Source organism: Pyxicephalus adspersus, chromosome 8, assembly GCF_032062135.1.
Source record: "Pyxicephalus adspersus chromosome 8, UCB_Pads_2.0, whole genome shotgun sequence".
Classification (NCBI taxonomy): domain Eukaryota; kingdom Metazoa; phylum Chordata; class Amphibia; order Anura; family Pyxicephalidae; genus Pyxicephalus; species Pyxicephalus adspersus.
Genome location: NC_092865.1, coordinates 11,524,553 through 11,545,759, shown reverse-complemented (window position 1 = coordinate 11,545,759; position 21,207 = coordinate 11,524,553). Strand labels below are relative to the sequence as shown.

Below are 21,207 nucleotides of genomic sequence, written 5' to 3'. Positions count from 1 at the left end.
CATCATTCCTACTAGCCACAATTGATCTAAAAAAAAATTGTCAAAAATTACAAATTGGACCAAATTACACATCAGATTTTGGAATCCATGTTGGCTATTCTCCCATTTTAAAAACAGAACAAGTTGTGAGTTTTATAGCAGCATTACAGACTGCATGCAGATGTCATTATAGGGTTTTTAGTTTATTCCCATCCTTTACAACTGTCACCAGAAAGTCTGCAAGATTTTTTTTAAGGCTGCTGACCTCTTTATTAAATATTGGTAAGATTTACCTAATATGTATGAATTAATCACCTTCCACTCCACATAGTTATTCAAGGTAAAGACTTTCAGTGAGTTTAGGAATGGCATTACACCTATAGAAATATTGAAATTCTGTGTGTCCTGCCCCAAACAAGCTTCCTATATATGTAATAAAAATTTCATAATTGCTGCTGCAGCATTGTGATCACTGAAATATGAAATGAGTATTGATGGAAGTTCAGCTTGCAATTCAGATATATTTTGTATTCTCAATGAATTGCTCAATGGTGCTGTAAACCTATTGTAGGCTGAATTGTTCTATATTGATCCGGTACAGCAGGACACATAGATTATTCTTTGAAGCGTCTCATCTAATCTTTTAAATTCACATGTAATGGAATGGATAAGCCATAGAGTAGAATTGTTTTGTTGGACTGTTTTAAATAGATTTTCATTTTTTAGGCAGGCAATGCACTTGCAGATCAGCGACAGAAACTGTTGTGCTTCCACCATGTTCCTCACAAGTTTTTTTTTTTTTTTTAATTGGGTAACTAAATAGGTTTTATGGTCTGTGTAATCAGGCTTTTGTGGGTAAATGTAGGGGGCTAGTTAATTGGGGTGATTTTCATACAATTTGGAATTAATGCAATTATTTGACCTGCTTTAGCTGCATTTTCATTCTCATAGGTATGTATGGGTAAGTGTGAACAAAAGCTGGTCAACAAAGGCTCGAACATTACCCAGTGCTTTTACATGCAGAGAAAACAACACTTCCTTCTTCCTGCTTCATTCCCTTTACTGCCATGTTGTTCTGTTCTTTGCTGGTATCTAAAGTAATAAGTAGATGTGGAATTTAGAGCATGTCTTTTCTGCCCATTGTCCACATGGTCTGGGGCCGGGCAGTTAACTCCTCAAACATGTAGTGCTGTTGCATTATGGTAGAAAGTGAATCGTGCATCCTATCTTAGCAAAGTGAACCCATTGTTATTCATTCTAGGGAAAAGTAAAGTTTTTTTTTGGATGGCAGATATCATCTAGTTCTATTGCTTATACTTTCTTTCTACCATTTTCTTCTGCCAGAGTTCCGGGGGATCCCTGTGTAGTTGGAACCTAAACAGGACTAAGGAACCTTCTCTGCCTAAACGTAACCACACTTGGGTTTTGTGAATACATGTAAAGCATCAAGTTCTAGACTGTGGGTGGCCTGGAAGAAAGCCTTGTATTTCACCATGCCCTAAAGCATTGAGTATTTTTTTTTGTGGGGGCGGGGGAGGAGACTGCAGCAAGTAGTGAATGGAAGGCAACATTCTGGAGGCTTCTAGTTATCATTCAAAGTAAATCTGTTAACTGTAAAAAGTAAAACTTGCTTTAAAGCCCTTTTCTAAATTACTTGTAGATGGAGAATTCAGTGCTGCTGAAAACAATGTAAATGGGTCCCCAGTGTGTAATTGATCTTGTATTGGCTTACTGCTTAATTTGATTTGGGGACTCCCAGGAAAGCCAGCTTCAAAAAGTAGACTAAAATTAGTCCTTAGGCTTTCAGGAAAAACGAAGATTAGACAGAACTATTGGTGGGAGATGTTGATGAAAACAAGCCTTTGATATACAGGGTTCTTTCCAAACCAGAAGAACATTGAATGTAGGGGAATAATACTGACTATAACAAGTGTACTTTTCTTCCTGATTGTCTTATACAAAACAATTTTACATGCACTTTGGATCATAATCCTTATTTTGGTCATACATGTAAAGGTTTGCTTCTGCAAAATAGTTGTTTCAGAAACCAATTGCAATCTATTCAATAAGTCAGAAATCATAAAGAAATAATCAGCCCTGGAACAAAACCTGAGCTGATTTTATCAAATCAGTACGTTTTTGGTTGCACAGATTGGCTGGTATATTTTGCCGAAGGTTCATTAATGAGATATCTCAAAGTAAAGCCCAATGATGATACTCCCTTTCCTATAGTGGAATGATGAGGTTTGGTAATAGAGCAGTGACTGCCAGTCCTTAGTAGGATTGGTGAGCTGTTTACCGGGATCAACGCTGGAATCATGAGGTATGAAGTTTGTTGATGGACCTCTGACCTCCATCCAGTTCATAGTAGGGTTGGTGATTTGTGGAGTGGAATCAGTGCCGCACTACCGGTTATCTGTAATATACGTTACTAAAACATATATTGATATTCATATATTGTATATGTAATATAAAGAAGTATTTGATCCCCTGCTGATTTTTTTACATTTGCCCTCTGACAAAGAAATGACCACTCTATAATTGTAATGATAGGTTTATTGTATTTGTGAGAGACAAAATAAAAACAAAAGAACCCTCAAAAACCCAGTGCTCAAAAGTCAGAGCTTGATGTGCGTTGTAATGAGTGAAATAAGTATTTGATCCCCTATCAACCAGTCTGGAGATTGGCTAGGACACTCCAGGACCTTCACGTGCTTCTTCTTGAGCCACTCCTTTGTTGCCTTGGCCGTGTGTTTTGGGTCATTGTCATGCTGGAATACCCATCCACCACCCATTTTCAATGCCCTGGCTGAGGAAAGCAGGTGCCCACCCAGGATTTGACGGTACATGGCCCCGTCCATTGTCCCTTCAATGCGGTGAAGGTGTCCTGTCCCCTTAGCAGAAAAACGCCCCCAAAGCATAATGTGTCCACCTCCATGCTTGATGGTGGGGATGGTATTCTTGGGGTCATAGGCAGCATTCCTCCTCCTCCAAATATTGCAAGTTGAGTTGATGCCAAAAAGCTCAATTTACAATGCACATCAAGCTCTGACTTTTGAGCACTGGGTTTTTGAGGGTTATTTTGTTGGTATGCGGTCTCTAACACCTATGATAAACCTACCATTACAAATATAGACTGGTCATTTCTTTGTCAGAGGGCAAACGTACAAAATCAGCAGGGGGTCAAATACTTCTTTCCCTCACTGTATATACAAAAACTGATTAATATCAAAATACTAATTTTAATGTAACTAAAGCATGCTTGATAAATATAATATTGCTGCACACATTATTTACAATAGGTTAAAAATGGTTTGGCATATAAATCATTAAAATCAAAGAAATTGGAAGGATAACTATAGCATCTAAACATGTTTCCTAATGTGCCACTTTCACCTGTGCAACATCTCATAAACACGACTCTACCTGTCTCCAGAGACCACCAAACTCTTAATACATTCTCTTATCTTTTGTCTAGACAACTCTGACATCCTCATCTCTGGTATTCCACTAACCTGTCTCTCCCCTCAATCTCCCCTACAATCTAATATGACTTCTGGAGCCAGACTCATCCATCGTTCCCCTTCCGCTGCATCTCTTTGCAGTTCTCTTCATTGGCTTCCATTTTACCTTAGAATCTAATTCAAGCTCCTGTGCTTTGCCTTCAAATCCCTCCACAGTTCTTGTCCCACTTACCTTTCTGACCTGAAAGAAAAATCCCCCCTAGCCGCTGTTTTCACTACTCCAATGACCTACTAATGACTTCTCCACTTGGACAGCTCCAAGACTTTTCTAGAGCTGCCCCTACTCTATAGAATGGTCTTCCCCGTACTATTTGGCTTGCTCCTACTATCCACACTATTTATACGAGCACTCGAAACCCATTTATCCAACTTTGTCTACCCGTCATCTTTTTTTCTCTTAACCCCCCTAGTTGTAATCCCGAGTGTGATTCGGGGTGGATTTTTCCTGCAAAAAGAGCTAATCCCGAGTCACACTTGGGGTCGGTAAAAATCATTTAAAAAAAAAAAAAAAAAAACACCTTGCTCTGACGTTGGTGCGGGCGGAAGCATCAGCGGGAAATTCAATTAATTTTGTATTGGATTCAATACAAAATAGCTGTATTGAGTCCAATACAAAGAAATTTATATATATATTATACATGCTACTGTACAGTTATATTACATGTTTCACTATTTTTTGATTTATTTTTTTTAACAGATTTTTTTTATTTTATTTTAAAAGTTTATTATTAAATTTATTAAGTATTGGACATATATCGGTGAGTTATATCTAAGAATTATAGCCTACAATGTAAAATATATTTCCATGCAAAAAAAAAATGTAACGCTTTTTGCATGGAAATACGGGCAGAATTAGAACGCTAGGGGGTTCAACCCTCACCACTCACTCACTATTACACATCCCCCTCCTATTGTGTACCATTTCCCCTCCTTTTAGATTGTAAGCTCCTTGGACAGATTCCTCTCCTCCTCCTTTTTCATTGTATGTGTCTGTCATTTGCAACCCCTATTTAATTTACAGCTCTGCAAAATGTGTTGGCGCTATACAAATACTAAACCAAACTAGAAGTGCTGATCAGAGTCCCTGAGATAATGCTGCAGAGTGCAAAGGACCACTCTAGTTCAACAAGCATTTTTGCATTTATTGAGCGGTAAGGCAAAATGCTTTCATTGGTATATTTACTGTAACAAAAGAAAGTAAGAAAAATCCATTGTTTTACATGTTCTCTAAGATGCTTGTTGACTGACAGTACGCTTCTATTATGCAATTGGGATAGAGGGGTGCAGGGTCCATGATGTGTCGCACATGCTATGGGCCAGAAAGCCAGACTATACCACTTACTATATCCGCTTCCCCAAAAAAATCAGATGGCCAGGTAGAGAATAGTTTTCAAAACAGAAGGGATCAGTTCTAATTTTTAAGGGTATTGTTTTATACTTTACAATTCTTTGCAGTAATGCACTATTTTAATTTACCTGCTTAGTTCCCCAAACAAAGAAGCTGCAGATCTTTACTGTAAGTGACATTTCTTTTTTGGTCTCAGGTGTTGGATGTTTGGTTTATTTACACTTTTTGGATTTGGGATCATTTCACTTTCAACCGCAAAAAAACAAAACTTTAAAAGCTTCTGACGGCTCTGATGTGGTTTGTTTTATTTCATTAATGGAGAGAGTGTATTTTGAAGTGTATTAGGCAGTACACCACGGATCACAGGAAGACAACACAGGGTTTACATTCTGTACTCAAGCCTCGTCTGTGATAAATATTTGCAGAATTGGGCAATGTCAAGATCAACGCATTTGATGTGAAGTCATCGAAGGCTTCAATAGAAGCTTTTTTTCTTAGTACATTTTTTTTTCTAGGCTGTTCTTTTACAGTTTGTACATGTATACCCAGAATCTTGGGATATAACACAAAGTTAAGCCTAATTGATCCTAATAAATGAAAGGAAAGTGATGCCTTAGGCTACGTACACACATCAGATGATTTTCGTCCAATAATCGCCTCAGGGTTGATATCGGACAAGAATCTGGAGTGTGTACAGGGCTCTTTGTTAAGTCGTTCATGGATCTGGCCGTCCCACAAATGATGAACGATTCCAATGGAAGTGAAGCGAAGAAAGCGCAGCGGGGTGGCGCTCTGTCTCCCCCCCCCCCTTTCCCCTCTCCATAGAGCAGAATGGTTCTGTATGTACAGCGCTCATTCATGCATCGTTCAATCTTTTGTCGGATTGTGAAAAATTCTTTCCAACGACAATATTTGAACGTGTGTATGCAGCCTTAGTTGTAAATAGTTGGTCTAATGGTTGTTTTTTTTTTTTTTTTCAGTTTAAATTTAAAGAAAATAAAAAATGAGAAGATGTTTGTGTTAAAAAATTCGTATTACATCCTAAATAGACCTTAGGGTCCCACTAGAGGTTAAGGGTTTTTTTTTTTTTTTTTTTTTTTTTTTGGGGGGGGGGTCAGCATTACTTCTTCACCCACACTGGGGTCTCATGATAAACAGTACTTTCAATGCAAAACACCTGGGAATCTGCTATATAGAGACAAAAAACATATGCAAAATCTGCTGTACCTGGAAAAGAATACGTATTTCTGTCCTTTTAGTTTTGAGATTTACCCAGGTCTGCTTCACCACTCATCCCTGGCTGACAGTGATTGACTCAAGTATAACCCTAGGGCACAAAATGCTAACATTCAAATTGGTAATAAACAGAAACTCCAATACAAATATTGTCTTTTTTTAACATTTTTTTTAAAGTGGGGGGGGAATCAGATGAGCTCATTCTGTTTATGCTTTTTATTTTCCCCTCTCTATGATCCATTGCAGATGGCACTAAATCCTCATGTAAACTGTTTACCAAACCTGTCTTCCACAGCCAGAGTTTTATACACTTTACATGGAGCCACAGTGCCATATAGTGAAGTGACCCGAGTATAAATTGTGATGCTTTTTTTAATGCCATTTTCAGGTTAAAAAAATAAGTCCTATCTACCAGCTTAAGCAGGTTATATCACATGGCCTTTCCCTTCCAATCATTACTACACATTGTGTGTGCTGATAATTTTAATTTTACCCCTCTTTAATTTGGCAGAAAATCTTTGTTGTATGAACCTATATTAATAAATAGTAATTTTATCTGAATTTCAGGTATTCACCAGATGTCCCAGTGGCAGACCTACTGACATATGCCAACCAACTCCCTGTGTCTGAAATAATACATCAGGTAAGGATGACATTCTGTTCTGTTATAAGAATGTAATTTGCAGAGAACCTACTATTTTCAATACACGTTTGTAAATGGCTGTAAGGCTAACACTTTAGTCTACTACTGCATGTGTGCTGCTCTCTTTTGTTGGCAAACATCAACATTTTGGCATTATAGCTTAAAAGAAGGAGGCAGAACGAGGAGATAGGAAGCAGCTGTACAGAGAGCTGGGCTTGAATTAGTGGTTTAATTCAGTGTACGCCAACCTTTTCTAACCTACGTACCACTAAATTTAGGGGCTCCGGATCGCGCATGCACGGGGAGCCATGTGTCACTCAAAGGGTATAAAGCTTCCCTTATAGTGACGTCATGATGCCAGAATCCGCCCACTCTCAGACCTGCAATGGGAAAGGGGGCGGGTTGTGTCCTTCTGACCCTGCTGGCGGCGTACCGGTCAGAGGCAGGGACCACCGGTTGGCGACCGCTGGTTTAATTTCTAAGAGAGGAACTTGCATTTTTTTTGCTTTCTTTTGATTGTCCAGTTTCCTTCCAAAAACTCAGTGGTAACTTAAATGGTGTCTATATTTTTTTATACTTGGTAACTATATTGGTTTAATTGTAATAATACTTTTTTAATTAACTATTATTTATACTTTTTGTTGCGTGTGTAAAGCTATAATGTCTCGTGGTTTTTCTAAAGAAATAACACATCAGTAGCTGTTTGCTTTCTGACTTTCATTTATTATTTGCATCTTCACACAGTGTCATAATAACAGAGCAGGGAGGGTAGAAGGGAGTCTTCTTAGGAGAATGGGGAAGGGTTGATTTCATCCTCTGAGTCTCCCAACAGTATGTATGGAATGTAAAAATTCCAACTTGAGCTACTGAAGTACTGAAAGAATCCTACAAGTCTTTTTTTCCCATTAGTTAGTGTCTGTACTCACCAAGAGAGGTTTATTGTTCACTGAAAAAAGGGGGAAAACCCCTAATCCCTAATGGGACTTCCTATTCCAAAGGGTGCCCAATATTGTGCCAACTTCTGTAATGAAGAATATATAATGTAGGATGAGCATGTAGACATGAAGTAAAAGTTTTATAGCTACTTCTTATCAACTTTGTTGGTATAATCATTGATGGGGGTCCTTTTTTTCCAGGACGCCCATCCCCTGTTGTAATCCATTACATTAACACATCCCTATCTATGTCACAGCTCCTGATACATGCTTTGTTGACTTTAGATTATTACTCCACTATCCCTCTGGCTTTTCCTGTGAAATTCATTCTCTTGCTTAGCTACGGTCTCCAGCAGAATCTTTGCATCCAAAACATCAGGGAGTACCGAATGTCACTGTTGCCTTTTGGGTGCTGTGATTCTATCAGCTGTCTCCTGCATTATTACTTTGCCATGTAGTAGAAGCTGATGGAAGGAATCTGAACACACAATGGGAGACCCATATAACCCAAAAATGTTATAGGTGTAAAGTTTGCCAGATTCTGAAGCTTTTCAGTTGGGCGAAGTTAAGCAGAATGGGCAGAGGTTTATAAAGATCAGGGTAATTTTGGGGAATTGGTGATAGTCACTTTATATGACTTGACTCTTAATAAATTGTTAAGATTAGCATGAATATGACAGTGTTAAGTACTTCAAGGTAAACATAAGCAGAGAAATCCTGCTGTATTCATTCTGTACTTATAGCAGCCCTTTCCAATGCAAATTGTTGGTTGCCTTTTGTATCTTTTTGTTGCATAGATTATGATACCTTTTTTTTAGACCTCTATCTCTACCTGCAATCCTTTGTTCACATTGGTGGTGAGATTGGGGTGCACTTACTTCTTCATGTCAGGAACCAGTGCTTTTCAGGAAGACACTTCATCTAGCATTTCCCTTTTGGCAGTGGTTCCTGATCATGAATAATGATGGCAATAGGTGGTAGTAGTTCTGCTCATTGCCACCTGCTGTCAAATGTGCAGATGCTGGTTCTTTAAGAAGCAATGCTGCTGCTCGAGGTGTGCAGGTTTGGTGAACACGTGTGTGGTGAAAAAAAAAAATTAAGTTTAGGATTGCAATTATTGTTCCCAGTTCTTCCACCTGGGGTGCCTAGGTGAGGATCACATTGCTGTCCTTTCAGGATGGTTCACGTTGAAGGCAGAACAGCAAGTCCAGTTCTTGGAATAGACTATAGTATCCTTTTGATTGTTTTTTGCCTCCGCTGAGTTCCATGTGTAACTCCTCTGAAAGCACCATCATGCTGAGCAATGTAGAAGGGGCACAGTTGTAGGTGATACGGGAAGGTGGTCCAGAAAGTGTAAGCAGATCTTCTATTTTGGTGAAAGGTCCTCTTTAAGCACAGTGATTGGCTGGTACAGAGAGCTTTGTACACAATGTAAAAAAAACTGTAAGTAATTCATTTCTGGCAGTGGTCCCCACACAACTCCTGTACAGATGCATGGGACTTTCACTGGGAATAATGAATATAAGCAATGCTTATTGAAGTGTGTGATTCAGTATTGCACATAAATATCCCTTTATTGCAATATCCATTCACTGCCATGCAGCACAAATTGTTCTGCTTAGTATTTAGGCAGCTTTTGAGCAATTCCTGTGATTTATAGCGGCTTGTGACCAGAGCAATACATCTGCCCTGCTATCACTTTATAAAAAAAAAGTCTGATTTAAAACCCGCACAGAGTCAACTTGTAATAATGCCAGAAGTGGGTGCCTCGCGCAGCAGAGATGTGCTATGATAGATGGGACCACCGTTGTGTAGCAAATAACAGGAATAAATATGAAACGGTCATAGGTGCGCATGAAATTCGGGTGCTATTGTTCCTCGCTTGATTTAGTGTTAGCAGTTAGATCTGATTTTTTTTTTGCCAAACAAGTAGAGATAGCAACAGCATAACTCACTCAGAAAGCTGTGGGCAGACTGTTTGGATGTTTCAACATTAAATGCTTAGGCACTTTAGTGGTTTGTTAAAGGGTCATTCCACCACAAAAATGATTTTTCTGTATTTGGTATGTTACAAGATAACTTCATTTTTAATATCGCTTCCATTCACTTACCTAAATGCTTACCTTCATATCTACTCCCTTGCTATTTATTGTGCAACCCTGCTGGGGGGACGCAAATATTTTACAGAAACAAGTTCAGGCTATATGTGCAGCTCATACTGCGATTTGCATCCTTCAATACATTATTTCTGTGGTTAGGGACATTCTTAGGTGGCCACCAGCCAAATAGCTGAAGTCATAGGAATTTAAAGGGTGAGTTGTCCATCCACCAAGACCAAGACTTTTATTTTTCTGCAAAGACTGTGCAGTTCAGCACACTAAGAGCAGGACTGAAGGTTAGTGTTTTGGTAGGTGGTTGCCTCTTAGGGGGATTGCATTTAAACACAAAACCCACAAAAGTCTTTCTTTAGGGTTACCAATGTACCATTAACCCTGTTCCCTTGCAAGGCGCCACCATCTTCTTTTTTTTTTCTTTCTATTCTTGATTGGCCAGGCTGGGTTGACGCAACTCCCGCACAGGTGCACAGATGTTCCTTCTATTTAGGCATGTGCAGGGTAACCCAGGATTTCTGAGTTTCCTGGAATCCAAAGCTGATGCTCTGCTTTTTGCCAGATACCCAGAGTGATTAGACAGGTAAGGGGGATTTTTGAAGAAGATACCTCGCCCGTGCATTTCTGTAATAATGATCTGCCTGACTGCGGCATTTTAAATTTGGAAAAATTTTTATTACTGTTTGCATTAAAAATGAATAGTAAACAATAAAATAATTGCAACAGTAACAGCCAAAATTAAAAAAATGTATTAGTCATAACTAACGCATTGTCCCTGCAAACATCCTATATTGTTTTTTTTCAGCAGACTGATTTGACAGGTTCACTTATCTGTCTCCTCATTGGGCACAATTACTTACCCATTTTGCCCCATAGGTAATACAAGAACTGGGGAGACTATCCTAAAGAGGTAGCCCCTAGCAAGTGAACAACAAACTGTGTTTTTATTATTGTCTGTGCTTCTACCTCCTGTACCAGTAGCTACATAAGAAGTGAGCGGGGGTCAGAAAAAGGTATGAATATCTTCACTAAGAAAAAATACAAAAACGTGTGGAATTGGTATTTAAATTGGGCTTAGACTTTTGTCATTCTAAATGTTTACTAAAGCACATAATTCCTTTAGTACCAGCCCTCCCAGCTTTAAAATCTAAGAATGAATATATGGGTTATGATTAGATTCAAACAACTTTGCTGTAAGACATCATAGAAGAGATTTTGACTCTGAGTTCTTCCTTAACCTACTGTGATTAATTGCGTTCAGATTCACACCGAATAACTTGAAACAGCTAATCTAAAATCACCAGTGTAGATTTAGCCCTTAGGGGTGGCCAGACAGGGTGCAATAAATCACACAATGGAACAGAACTGAGCCTGGTTTTTAATGTTCCTGCTGTATAGAAATCCAGAATGCCATAAAGAATGGCGTATTTGCTTGTTATCAGGATGACTTTTAGCACGTTGGGAGAGAATCGCTAATAACCTGAGCACCAGTCGCTCATTTTTCAATATGGATTAGCAGGCAAGCCTTTAATCGGAGTTACCCCACTGTGTACCATCACGACAGGAACTGGCAGAGGCAGATCTTCAAACAGAAGGAAAAAGGAGATGACCACCTTTGGCGTTATTGTGATGTCATTTCTATACTGACTCCCATCACCAGTAGAAGTCATTTTGCTGCCTATGAAAAGCCTTTACCAAATGTATTCATGTTTTTCAACAGGGCTTTACCGCTTCTGTGCAAGGGCTGTTGAATTAGGTTAATTAACTTCTGTGCTGGCCTCGGGCGTATGTACTGCGCTTGATTAGCAGAGAGGATAGAACTTATCGCTACTTTCTGCTGCAGCGCACGCCCCATGGATATTCATTATCATTGAAGATTGTTTAAAACACCCTTGGACAGTGTCTGGCTCTGCCAGGATGGAATGCTTACCAACTGAATTTCTGCTTTTAGCTTTAAGGCAACAATCATTTCCTTATTATTTTTAAGCTATTTTAAATCCGTTTTTTTATTGTTTGCCTACAGAATGTTACTGCTCTTTGGTATTACATTTTATTGTGGGAGGGAGAATTGGGTAGACACTATGCACGGTTTCTCAGTGACAAAGATTTTAGTGGAATTGCATAGTAAACGTGCATAATGTAAAGCTGTGTGCACTTTTTTTCTTTGCAGCGCTTTTAGACCCTATTCAGGATTGGAGTGATCCTGTGCGGCTCCTGGAAGCTAGCTCAGTCACTCGCAGCACTGGTTCTTTAAAGTACCAGCGTGTGAGCAGTAGCAGGTACCACTCGTTGACACCACTGTTCATTCTTTATGGAGCTGTTGCAGGGAGAACCTACATGTAGTCTCTACCCAGAGGCAGTGGTTCACAGGCACAAGGAAGCAGTAAAAGGAAGCACAACCCAATGGCCAGTTTGAACATAGCCTTACAGATTTAAAGTGTAACTAAAGTACACCTAATTGGATGAGGAGGCAGGTGTTTATTGCAGAAAGGGACAGGTGACGTCCCATCTTCATAATTGCTGTTGTCTGCCTGCTTGCCACTCGAGTGATTGCGTGCTGGGAATGAATGTACTCCCTTGCGCCTGCGTGAGAGTTATGTCATCCTGCCTTGACCAATCAAGATGGCCGAAGAAGGTGGTGGTGCTCTGTGATAAAACGGGAACAGGTCAGTATCGTAGATGTAGTTTGCTTTAAGGCTGCAGAACTACCTGCAGTGAATGTTGCTAATCCTTGTAGGGCAAAGGAGGAGTCTTCAACCTTAAGTAAACTGGAGTTCTGTGGGTAATTTTTTCCAATTTCCTTGCCCGTTGCCCTGCCCTTGGTACCTACTTTTTTATTCTTCCTGGTCTTTGGTCAGTGACATAATTTTTTTGGGTAAATACCATTCGCATGATGTCTGAGCTCCCCACTACAAAATTGTTTTCTGGATAACTCAGTGATGTAACTTCAGGGGGAAGCAAAATAAATCTTCGTGGCCATTGTGAATGAAGGACTGTCAGTGAAGTATCAACAATGAACCGCATTAACAGTAAAAGTTTTCATGTCTCCCGGAGCCCATAGAAGCAAACCTAAGGTCTTTTTTGCTACAAAACCAGAACTTTATAAAACTTTTTTTTTCTTCTAAGCAGAACACCTGAATCCCACCCCAAAAAACAAGTGCATACAGCTCGCCAATTATATATTTATAATGCAGCTTTGTGTTTTGTTTTGCCTGGAATGTGTCTTTCAGCACGTTGAATCTGTTTTTATGTTCGCTTCTTGTTCAACGTCTGGTTCTCCAGAGTTTTAGAGCCGTAAATGACCCACCAGATTGCAAATGTCACATTTCAAATTCAGTCTCCATGCTGGAATCCAAATGAATTAAAGAGCAGCAGAGACTCCAGGTCGATACACTCTTAACAACAAGTGTGAGGAATGGAACTGCTCATAGGTAGGCCATAAGAAGTAAATAAGGACTCTCTGAAATGCTTTTTAGAGAAGCTAGCATCACAAAGATAAAAGAAAAGCTAGATAACCTTTCCTTTTGTCGTCTGTTTGAAATGTCAAAGCCATATTTTTGGGGTAATGCACTAATAACTATGAGCTTCATTACACAGATCGGTTTTACACAACTATAAATGTACATTTTGTGAAATCATGCTCTGTATTTGTGGCATTTTCATTTTATGGTTTTGTTTACCCTTGTATTTGTCTTACAAACTTCTATTCAGTGGGAAACTCTTATTGTTGGCCTGATGTGATAGGTGATTAGTGGGTAAAATGAAACCAGTAAGGAATGGCGGGTAAAATGTTTCCCCCCCCCCCCCACACACACACATACACCCCCTTGAAGCATAGTTATTGATTATGCATATTCAATTCTTTACAAATTTTCAAAAAGCAGTAAAAAAGCATTACAAGTCTTTACTCACCTCTGTAGCTGCAGGTATTGTGGGGTAGTTCATGCTTAACATTTACAGCAGAAGCACAGTCACTTTGATTTTTCTAGCTTGAAATATAGGCAGTAGAACTGTCAACTCCTGCTTTCCGTTATATTGGAACTTCAATCAAAATTACCAAACATAAAATAATGTCTCATTAAAACAGAACATTTTAAACCGTCTTTTACTGTAATATTTACTTTTAATCACAAGATTACCTCTGCATCACTTTTTGCTGGTGCTAGATGTCTTTATTCTGACCCAGCATCATTCTACCTACTTACTATGAGCTAGGGTTGTCCTTGATTGTGAAAGTGGAAGCAGCACAATAAGTTTACCCTATGTTCCTCTGCTGTATCATCTTATCAGTTTGTTCCTCATCCAAGCATTAAAGCAGAACTTGCATTAAAAAAAATAAAAACCAAATTGCATTTAACATTTTTTGTTGGCCTTTAATCTATGTATTTAACACACCCAGTGAATCACGGGCATCAGTCTTCATTTGGTTGTTCCCTATTATGTCCCATGCTGTCTTCTTCTTTCTTCAATCTTGCCCTGCTCATGCACAAGATCAGGTGATGTGTCTTCCCCAAAATGTAAATAAACAAGCGTTGATCTCACTCTGCGCATGCAGAGAGTAAGCACTTCGTTTTTTTACTATTGAGGTAAGCCTTTGATGACGCAGTGGCTGAACTCTGGCCTGAGGGGAAGGAGCATGGAGGCTGCATGTTTCCCCTTCAGTCTTTAACCACTATACCAATAACAGAAAGGATGAAAAAAATCCCCAAAAGTTTTAGAAAAAACTTTTTTCTTTTTTCCATTATTTTTTTCCCCTATTTAAAAAAAAAAAAAAAAAAAAAGGGAAAGCAACTTTTTTACATAATGTTGACATTCTTATAACACTGGTCAAGAAACATTTTCTTGCCCAAACAGATTTAAGTCATTTTAGGTTATGTTTGATGCACAGATTCCAAACATGGTATTGGTTTTGCTAGATTGGCTCTAGTTTTTGAAATAATGACCTCAATATTAACCTCATATAAAACTAATGAAACATGAAAATTAAGCAAAATTCAACTAGATATCCCTGCGTGTACAAAATAAAATTTTTGAAGTACTTAACGTCAAAATATTCTATATTCAATGTATTTACAGAACTACAGTGGTACCTCAGTATAAGTCCGCTTTGGAATAGGTCCAACTTGGTATAAGTCCTGTTTGGAGACAAAAAATTTTGCTTGGTATACAACCTTTGTGCTAGAACCTGTATGGGTCAAAATGAGTCACAACACCGCACTCTACTCTTATTTACCTCGAGACAATGTCACGACTGCCCACGAATGTTAGTACGCCAGTTGCTACCATTCAGTGAACAAACCCGCTCTATAACTCTCTGTGACATAACATCTCCTCCTCCTCCCTTCTCATCACCATCCTAGTAGACACTTGACTCTTCTCAGCAAAGTAACGTGAGGTTAAATTTTCATTTATTTCATCTAATTGCTTTTGTATTTATGTATTTTAGTATTAAGCAGTGTTTAAATATTTTCATACAGCCTCATCAATGTATAATATGCCAATAAAAATAGGATTTTTTTTTCATGGGAACAGATTAATCATTTTCCTTTTATGGGAAAAATTTGTTTGGTATAAGTCCAAGGATTTGGAACGGATTAGGGACATATACCAAGGTACCACTGTAATCACAAAGAAGTAATTGAAAAACTCTGTTTTGTATAAGTTCCTTTTATGTTGATGATCACGTTGAAGGCTCCAGCAGTAGTCTGCCAACATGTGTCTATCCCATCTGCCCCGATACCTTTCTTCTATCACCTTTATATCTTGATGAAACCTCTCCCCTTGTTCCTCACTGAAATTTTTGCAATTGGCTATGGAGAATAGTGTACCTTTATGCTCATAGTAGCACCCACATTTTTAAAGTTTAAGAGCAAGTTTTGTACCAGTTCTTTATTATTTTGTGCTTAATGGTTACCCAAGAAGTTTTTGACAACCATTACATTGCTTTGCCAGGCAGAAGCTTCAGTATCAGTCATGTAACTTGTGAAATTTGCATCATTTATCAGTTTCCAAATATGGGGTTCATCAAAGATTCCTACTTTCAATTTTTCAGCACTCAATCTACATCTACAAGTATATTTGAAGCAATCATTGTCCTTGTTCAGAGCTCTAACAAATTGCTTCATTAATCCCAACTTTATGTGTAGTGGAGGGAGATTTTTTTTTCTTTGTCAACCATTGACTGGTTAATGATGTTTGCTGTACCTTTTTTCATGTTTTACGTTGGAGGCCAGGTCACTTTTTTCCAATGATCCTGCTTTGCTCTACTATCCCAGTAGCAGATGAAACATGGGTACTTTGTGTATCCACTTTGCTGTCCAAGTAGGAAGTTTACCATGTTTAAATCAACACATATGGACCATTGGTGTTCATGATAGCAAAGCTTTTGTAAGACCATTTTAATAATTTCATATTCTTCTTTAAGTTTTGTTGAGTGACTAATTGGAATTGATGCATAGCAGTTGCCATTATGCAGTAAAACAGATTTCAAAGTTTGAGTGGAACTGTCAATGAAAAGCTGTCAGTCTTCTGCTCCGTATTCTGGTACTCCCATATGAGCTAGTAGTCCAGGGGTGTTACAACAGTACACAAAGTCTCCATCTTCTCTGAAATATGGTGGGAGTGTCACCTCTCTTGTCCTATAAACCATTATTTTACCTTCCGGTCTGACAGTTTTTTTTCTTTTAGCCTGGATGCTAAAAGTTCAGATGCTTGTTTTGACAGACTTAGGTCACGTAATAAATCATTGAGCTCTTCTTCGGAGAACTGCTGGTTTAATGAAACACTTCCTTTATTTTTCACTTCCTCTGCTGACTCCTGGATTACACTCCAAACCCTGTATATCTTCCATGTCGTATACAGGAATATCAGGGAGTGAACTAAACACTGGTATGGGCACATCAGCACCATGCGACACAGGTCATCTTGCTGATTCCAAATCAGGGTACTTACATTCACAGCACAAAAATACCAATCATTATGATGGTTTTGGGGCTCTTGCCATACTATAGGTACACCAAATTTCAAACTTTTCAGTTTTCCATTTTTCAACTGACGTAGACACTCTACACAAGTTTTGTATACCATATTGGGATCCCAATACTTATCTTGGTCCCCCAGCCTAATACCAAAATATGCAGGATATTCTTGTTTCACAAATTCTGTTTCTGCCCTTTTTTTGCAGAGAACAATTACCACAAATGTAGCAAAATACATTAGGGTCATTTAAACAACTTCTTGAAGAACTCATATTTCTGTGAAAAAAGAAAATGTATGAATAAAAAGAATGCAAATGAAAGTTTCATGAAGAAAATGCTGCATGTAATATATAAAATGCAAAACATTGGTGTAAATAAAGACTGAAAATAATATGTTGTGTTGTTGGTGAAATTGTCTACTCTGATTCCTGTATCACAAGACCTGGAGCCAATTCAATTAAACTGATGTCATTTCTGGATTCAGGAGACCTGAAATACACTAAATATATTAAAAAATCCTTGGCAAGTGAAACATTTTTTTTTGTTGAGCTGTGTTATATATCTATTTTAAAGTTTACCTATACTGACAAAATCAACTTTGGCTTATGGATAACATAAGCTCAAGTTATATTCATCTGAATACTTTTTTCTTTTCTAGCCACACCCCTAGGTCTCTCCATCGCCTAGGCGGTAATCTGCAATCTGGGAAATGCCATCCTTGGTGGGAGTGTTTCCAATCCACTCCCACTGCCCTAATTATGCAGGATTTTTTTTCTTTCCTTACCTGGGACTCTCATGTCACTCAAGTGCGACCGCTCATTCTGCAGCTGCTTCCTGCTTCTTTTCCGCTTGTGAGCTCTCCGTGCAGAGGGCTCCAGCTAGTGAGGGAGGGGGAGTGGGTGGAGAAGAAGGTCAGGAGAGGAAGAAAACGTAAACCTGCCAGTCACAACCTCGCAACTTCCAAACACTTCATAAATCGTTATATTTTTCATGGATACAAGAATAGATTAAAAATTGAAAGACTAGTTTTTGAGTTTAGTTCCTCTTTAACTGATTGTGCTTCTTCTACATCTCACACTCTTTGTTTTGTTTTAGGTAGTTTGAAACCTTTAGAGCCTCTGTTAGTTTATTTACTGCTATCTGCGGCACCACTAGAGAGGTTTCCGTGTCCTTGTTAATCGCGCGATGAACGAGGACGCCAAGTAAGAGGAAAACCTCTGTGTCCTCGTTCATCGCGCGCTTCACTGAGTCCTTTTCCATTGTCTTCCATCTAGTTCTGTGACTAGGATTTCCACGAGATGCCCTGCGTTGCTTCCAATATTGGTGGAGAGCTTTGCTACTTACTACAAGTTACAAGTTCCCTTGTTGACGACCAATTTGAAAAATGGTAAACGATGCACTTTTGGCACCTAACTGAGAAGTATTCACCAAACTGTCACCTTTTAAAAGAAACTTGGCTCTTAATTACAGCATTAGACAGCACACATTATGATTTTCAGTTCAGCTGCTTGGGGCGATGATTGACAAACACATAAAGGCCCCTTCCAGTCTGTCCATGCCTCAGGCCTTGTCACTGGTGACGTTTGCTTCAGAGAACTCTGTGACAGTGTAAATTAACTCTCTGATTCTAGTGGTACAAACATGTTCATTGCATTATAGGGATATTTATAAGGATGTTGTTAGACAGTGTACAAGCATATTGGATGTTGTTTAAGATGACAGCTCCTAAAAAAGCTGTGTAGAAACTTGTGCAGCCAGAAGTGGCAAACCTTTTTGTCGGCTCAATAGAGAATTGTGAACAACAAAAAGCTGCAGGATTCTAAAAGCTTTACCCTGCTTAAAAAGGTTGGGAAGTCCTCTTGCATTAAATATCAAAACACTTACTGTTCAGCTAATAAGGTACTGAACATCACATGGAAAATTAAAGGAGAAATCATGTAAGGCTTGAAGGCACTTTCCCTAAAAAAATTACACAAAATAAAACTACACAAACCATTTGTTATTTAATGTTCCTAATAATTATCTTTGTATTTCAATCAGCATCTAGCTAATATTTTATGTCACCAGGAAACAAAATATCAAAAGTTGCTTCCATGTAACCATGGCAGTAATGGAGGTGTTAACCCTCAGAAATCGAATTATCCGCATTGGCCGACTGCTTCTTTCTTGCTACAGTTTTTGGACTGATTGTCTAGTTTTATTTTTTACTTGTACTTATAAAGCGCTGACATATTATTCAGAGCTTTACAAAGTTTATAGTCATGTGATTAGCTGTCCTTTAAATGAGCTCACAATCTAAGGTCACTACCATAATCATATGTCATTATCACAGCCTAAGGCCAATTTTTGAGGGAAGCCAATTGACCTAGCTGCATGTTTTCAGGATGTGGGAGTGAACCAGCATGACCGGAGGAAACCCACGCAAATACCATGCACACTTGGAAAGATAGTATCCTGGCCGAGATTCAATCATATGACCTATCACTTCAAAAGCACCAGTTATAGCCACTGAGCCAACTTTGTTGCCTATGTGATCATAGGGCAATTAAATAAAAATACATTTTGCTAAAATCCCTGTAATGTTTTTGAGCTATATGAGCAAATGTTTGTAGTCACCTGACCATCACACCTATATGAGCTTGTTCAATTACAACCTACACGATGGCTCAAGTGGCTAAACTCCTGCCTTTCTGTGTATGCATGGGTTACCTCCAGTTTCTTTCCACATCCCAAACCATGCAGTTAGGTAAATTGGCCTCCCCCTAGGAATTGGCGTAGAGTGTGGTACTAACATGTAACTATGATGGGGACCTTGGAATGTGAGCCTATCGGAGGAACATTTAGTGACATGATTATGGACGTTGTAATGCACTATATAATTTGTCAACACTATATAAATACAAGGTAACAATGCTTCAAAAACATAGATTTTTTTTATAAAGAAGTTGGCCTAAGTTTGCTGCTGCAACAGCCTTGATTCTTCCTGGAAGTCCTACAAGATTTTCCAATGTGCCTGTAGGTATGTTGTGCCCATTTAGCTAAAATAGTATTTGAGAGCATGAGATTACCTTGCAATCAGGAGGTCCTCCAGAAAAGTTGGATAGACTCTCTGGATGACAGTTTCTCAACCTCTACTTTCCCTGGCCGAAAGGCGGTGGGTGAGGGGAAATATGTATTTTGGCTATTGGGCCTGCTAGGGTCTCTTACCTCACAGCTTCTGTTCTCCAGTGGTACTTTGAGTCCTGAAGAAGCTAAAACTAATATCTATACCCTTGGAGAGTGTCAGTGGTGGATTGGATAACGCTAATACCAGAGTAGAAACCCCCTTCCAACAGGCCCGGCTATCTTTATTCTGGGTAATAACTAGAATATCCATGAAAAACGATTATAATCTCGACTGAACTGCGTACCAGACCCAAGGAGCAAAGAAAATACATTTCTTCCTTGAAATCCTGTCCTTTTATGTAACTTAATATATTCCCCTTCTAAAAACTTCATTTGCTTTAAATTAACTTATATTTCCAGTGAGATTGCCTCAAAGAGAGCACAAAGGGAGGCTTAGTGATTTAGTCTTCCATCAAATAAACCACATAATTAAAAAAAAAAAAGAAAAAAAATGGGAAACGGAATGAGGCAAGGAGCCGCTCAAAAGCACGGCGCTCCCTCTCAGGGGGATGTCAGATTACAGAAATTAGAAAGACTTTGCTAAGAAATTGGGAGATAGAATTAATTTTTGCTTAAGCAGGAACGTGTCAAAAGCCTATTATGTTAATTTTTCAATTTTGCCTCCACTAGTCACACATTTTAAAATGGCTGCATAGCGCAGAACACAGTAATTAATGTCTATTTCTGCTGCGGAACACGATAAAACAAATGTCAAGAGTCTTACGCACATTGGTAGGTGGCCAAGTTATATATAGATGCCATTTAAAAGACAACTATCCTTAAAAATTGCATCCTGGTAACCATATGTGGTTAATTAATTAGTATATCGGTTGCTTTTTTTTTTCTATTTTATATGCCTTTGTAAATATTTTGCTTCACATGTAAATGAGGCCTAAGCAGCATATCAGCAGTGAGTGGGATTGTAAAAACTCTTAGCTAAGGTGCTAGCAGCGGTCACCTTGTATTTAAATAGTTTAAAGATAAAGTTTATTCTGCTTATATGAGGAGTCTTCAAAAAGTTTCTGCACTTTTATAATTTTGTTGGAACTAATGATGGCAGGAGGAGTAGTTGTAGCTAAGAGGTGGGCAGATTCATCTCCACATGTGTTCTCAGTATGTGGACAAACTTCTCTCTTGTAGAGTTGTCTATGAATAGATTCAAATGTTTGAGAATGGGCTTACTGGTGTGATGGATGCAGAGAGCTCCAGACGTCTAACTACAGTCATGACCACGAGGAATGAAAAAAGAATCCGCTCAAGGTACAAGAAGAGGAAATCTGCCAAAGGGA

General features: G+C 38.7%; 1 protein-coding gene across 3 annotated transcripts in view; it reads left to right on the top strand.

Moving 5' to 3' along the window:
• PIGK (phosphatidylinositol glycan anchor biosynthesis class K) overlaps positions 1–21,207 on the top strand; it is a 93,984-nt gene that overhangs the window by 49,914 nt on the left and 22,863 nt on the right. For 2 of the 3 annotated variants that reach the window (XM_072419498.1, XM_072419499.1), the window contains exon 10: positions 6,655–6,730. In XM_072419498.1, coding sequence (XP_072275599.1) covers positions 6,655–6,730 — 76 coding nt within the window. Of the gene's footprint in view, positions 1–6,654; positions 6,731–16,959; positions 17,143–21,207 lie in introns of those variants that run through there. The other variant, XM_072419500.1, reaches the window with a different exon arrangement.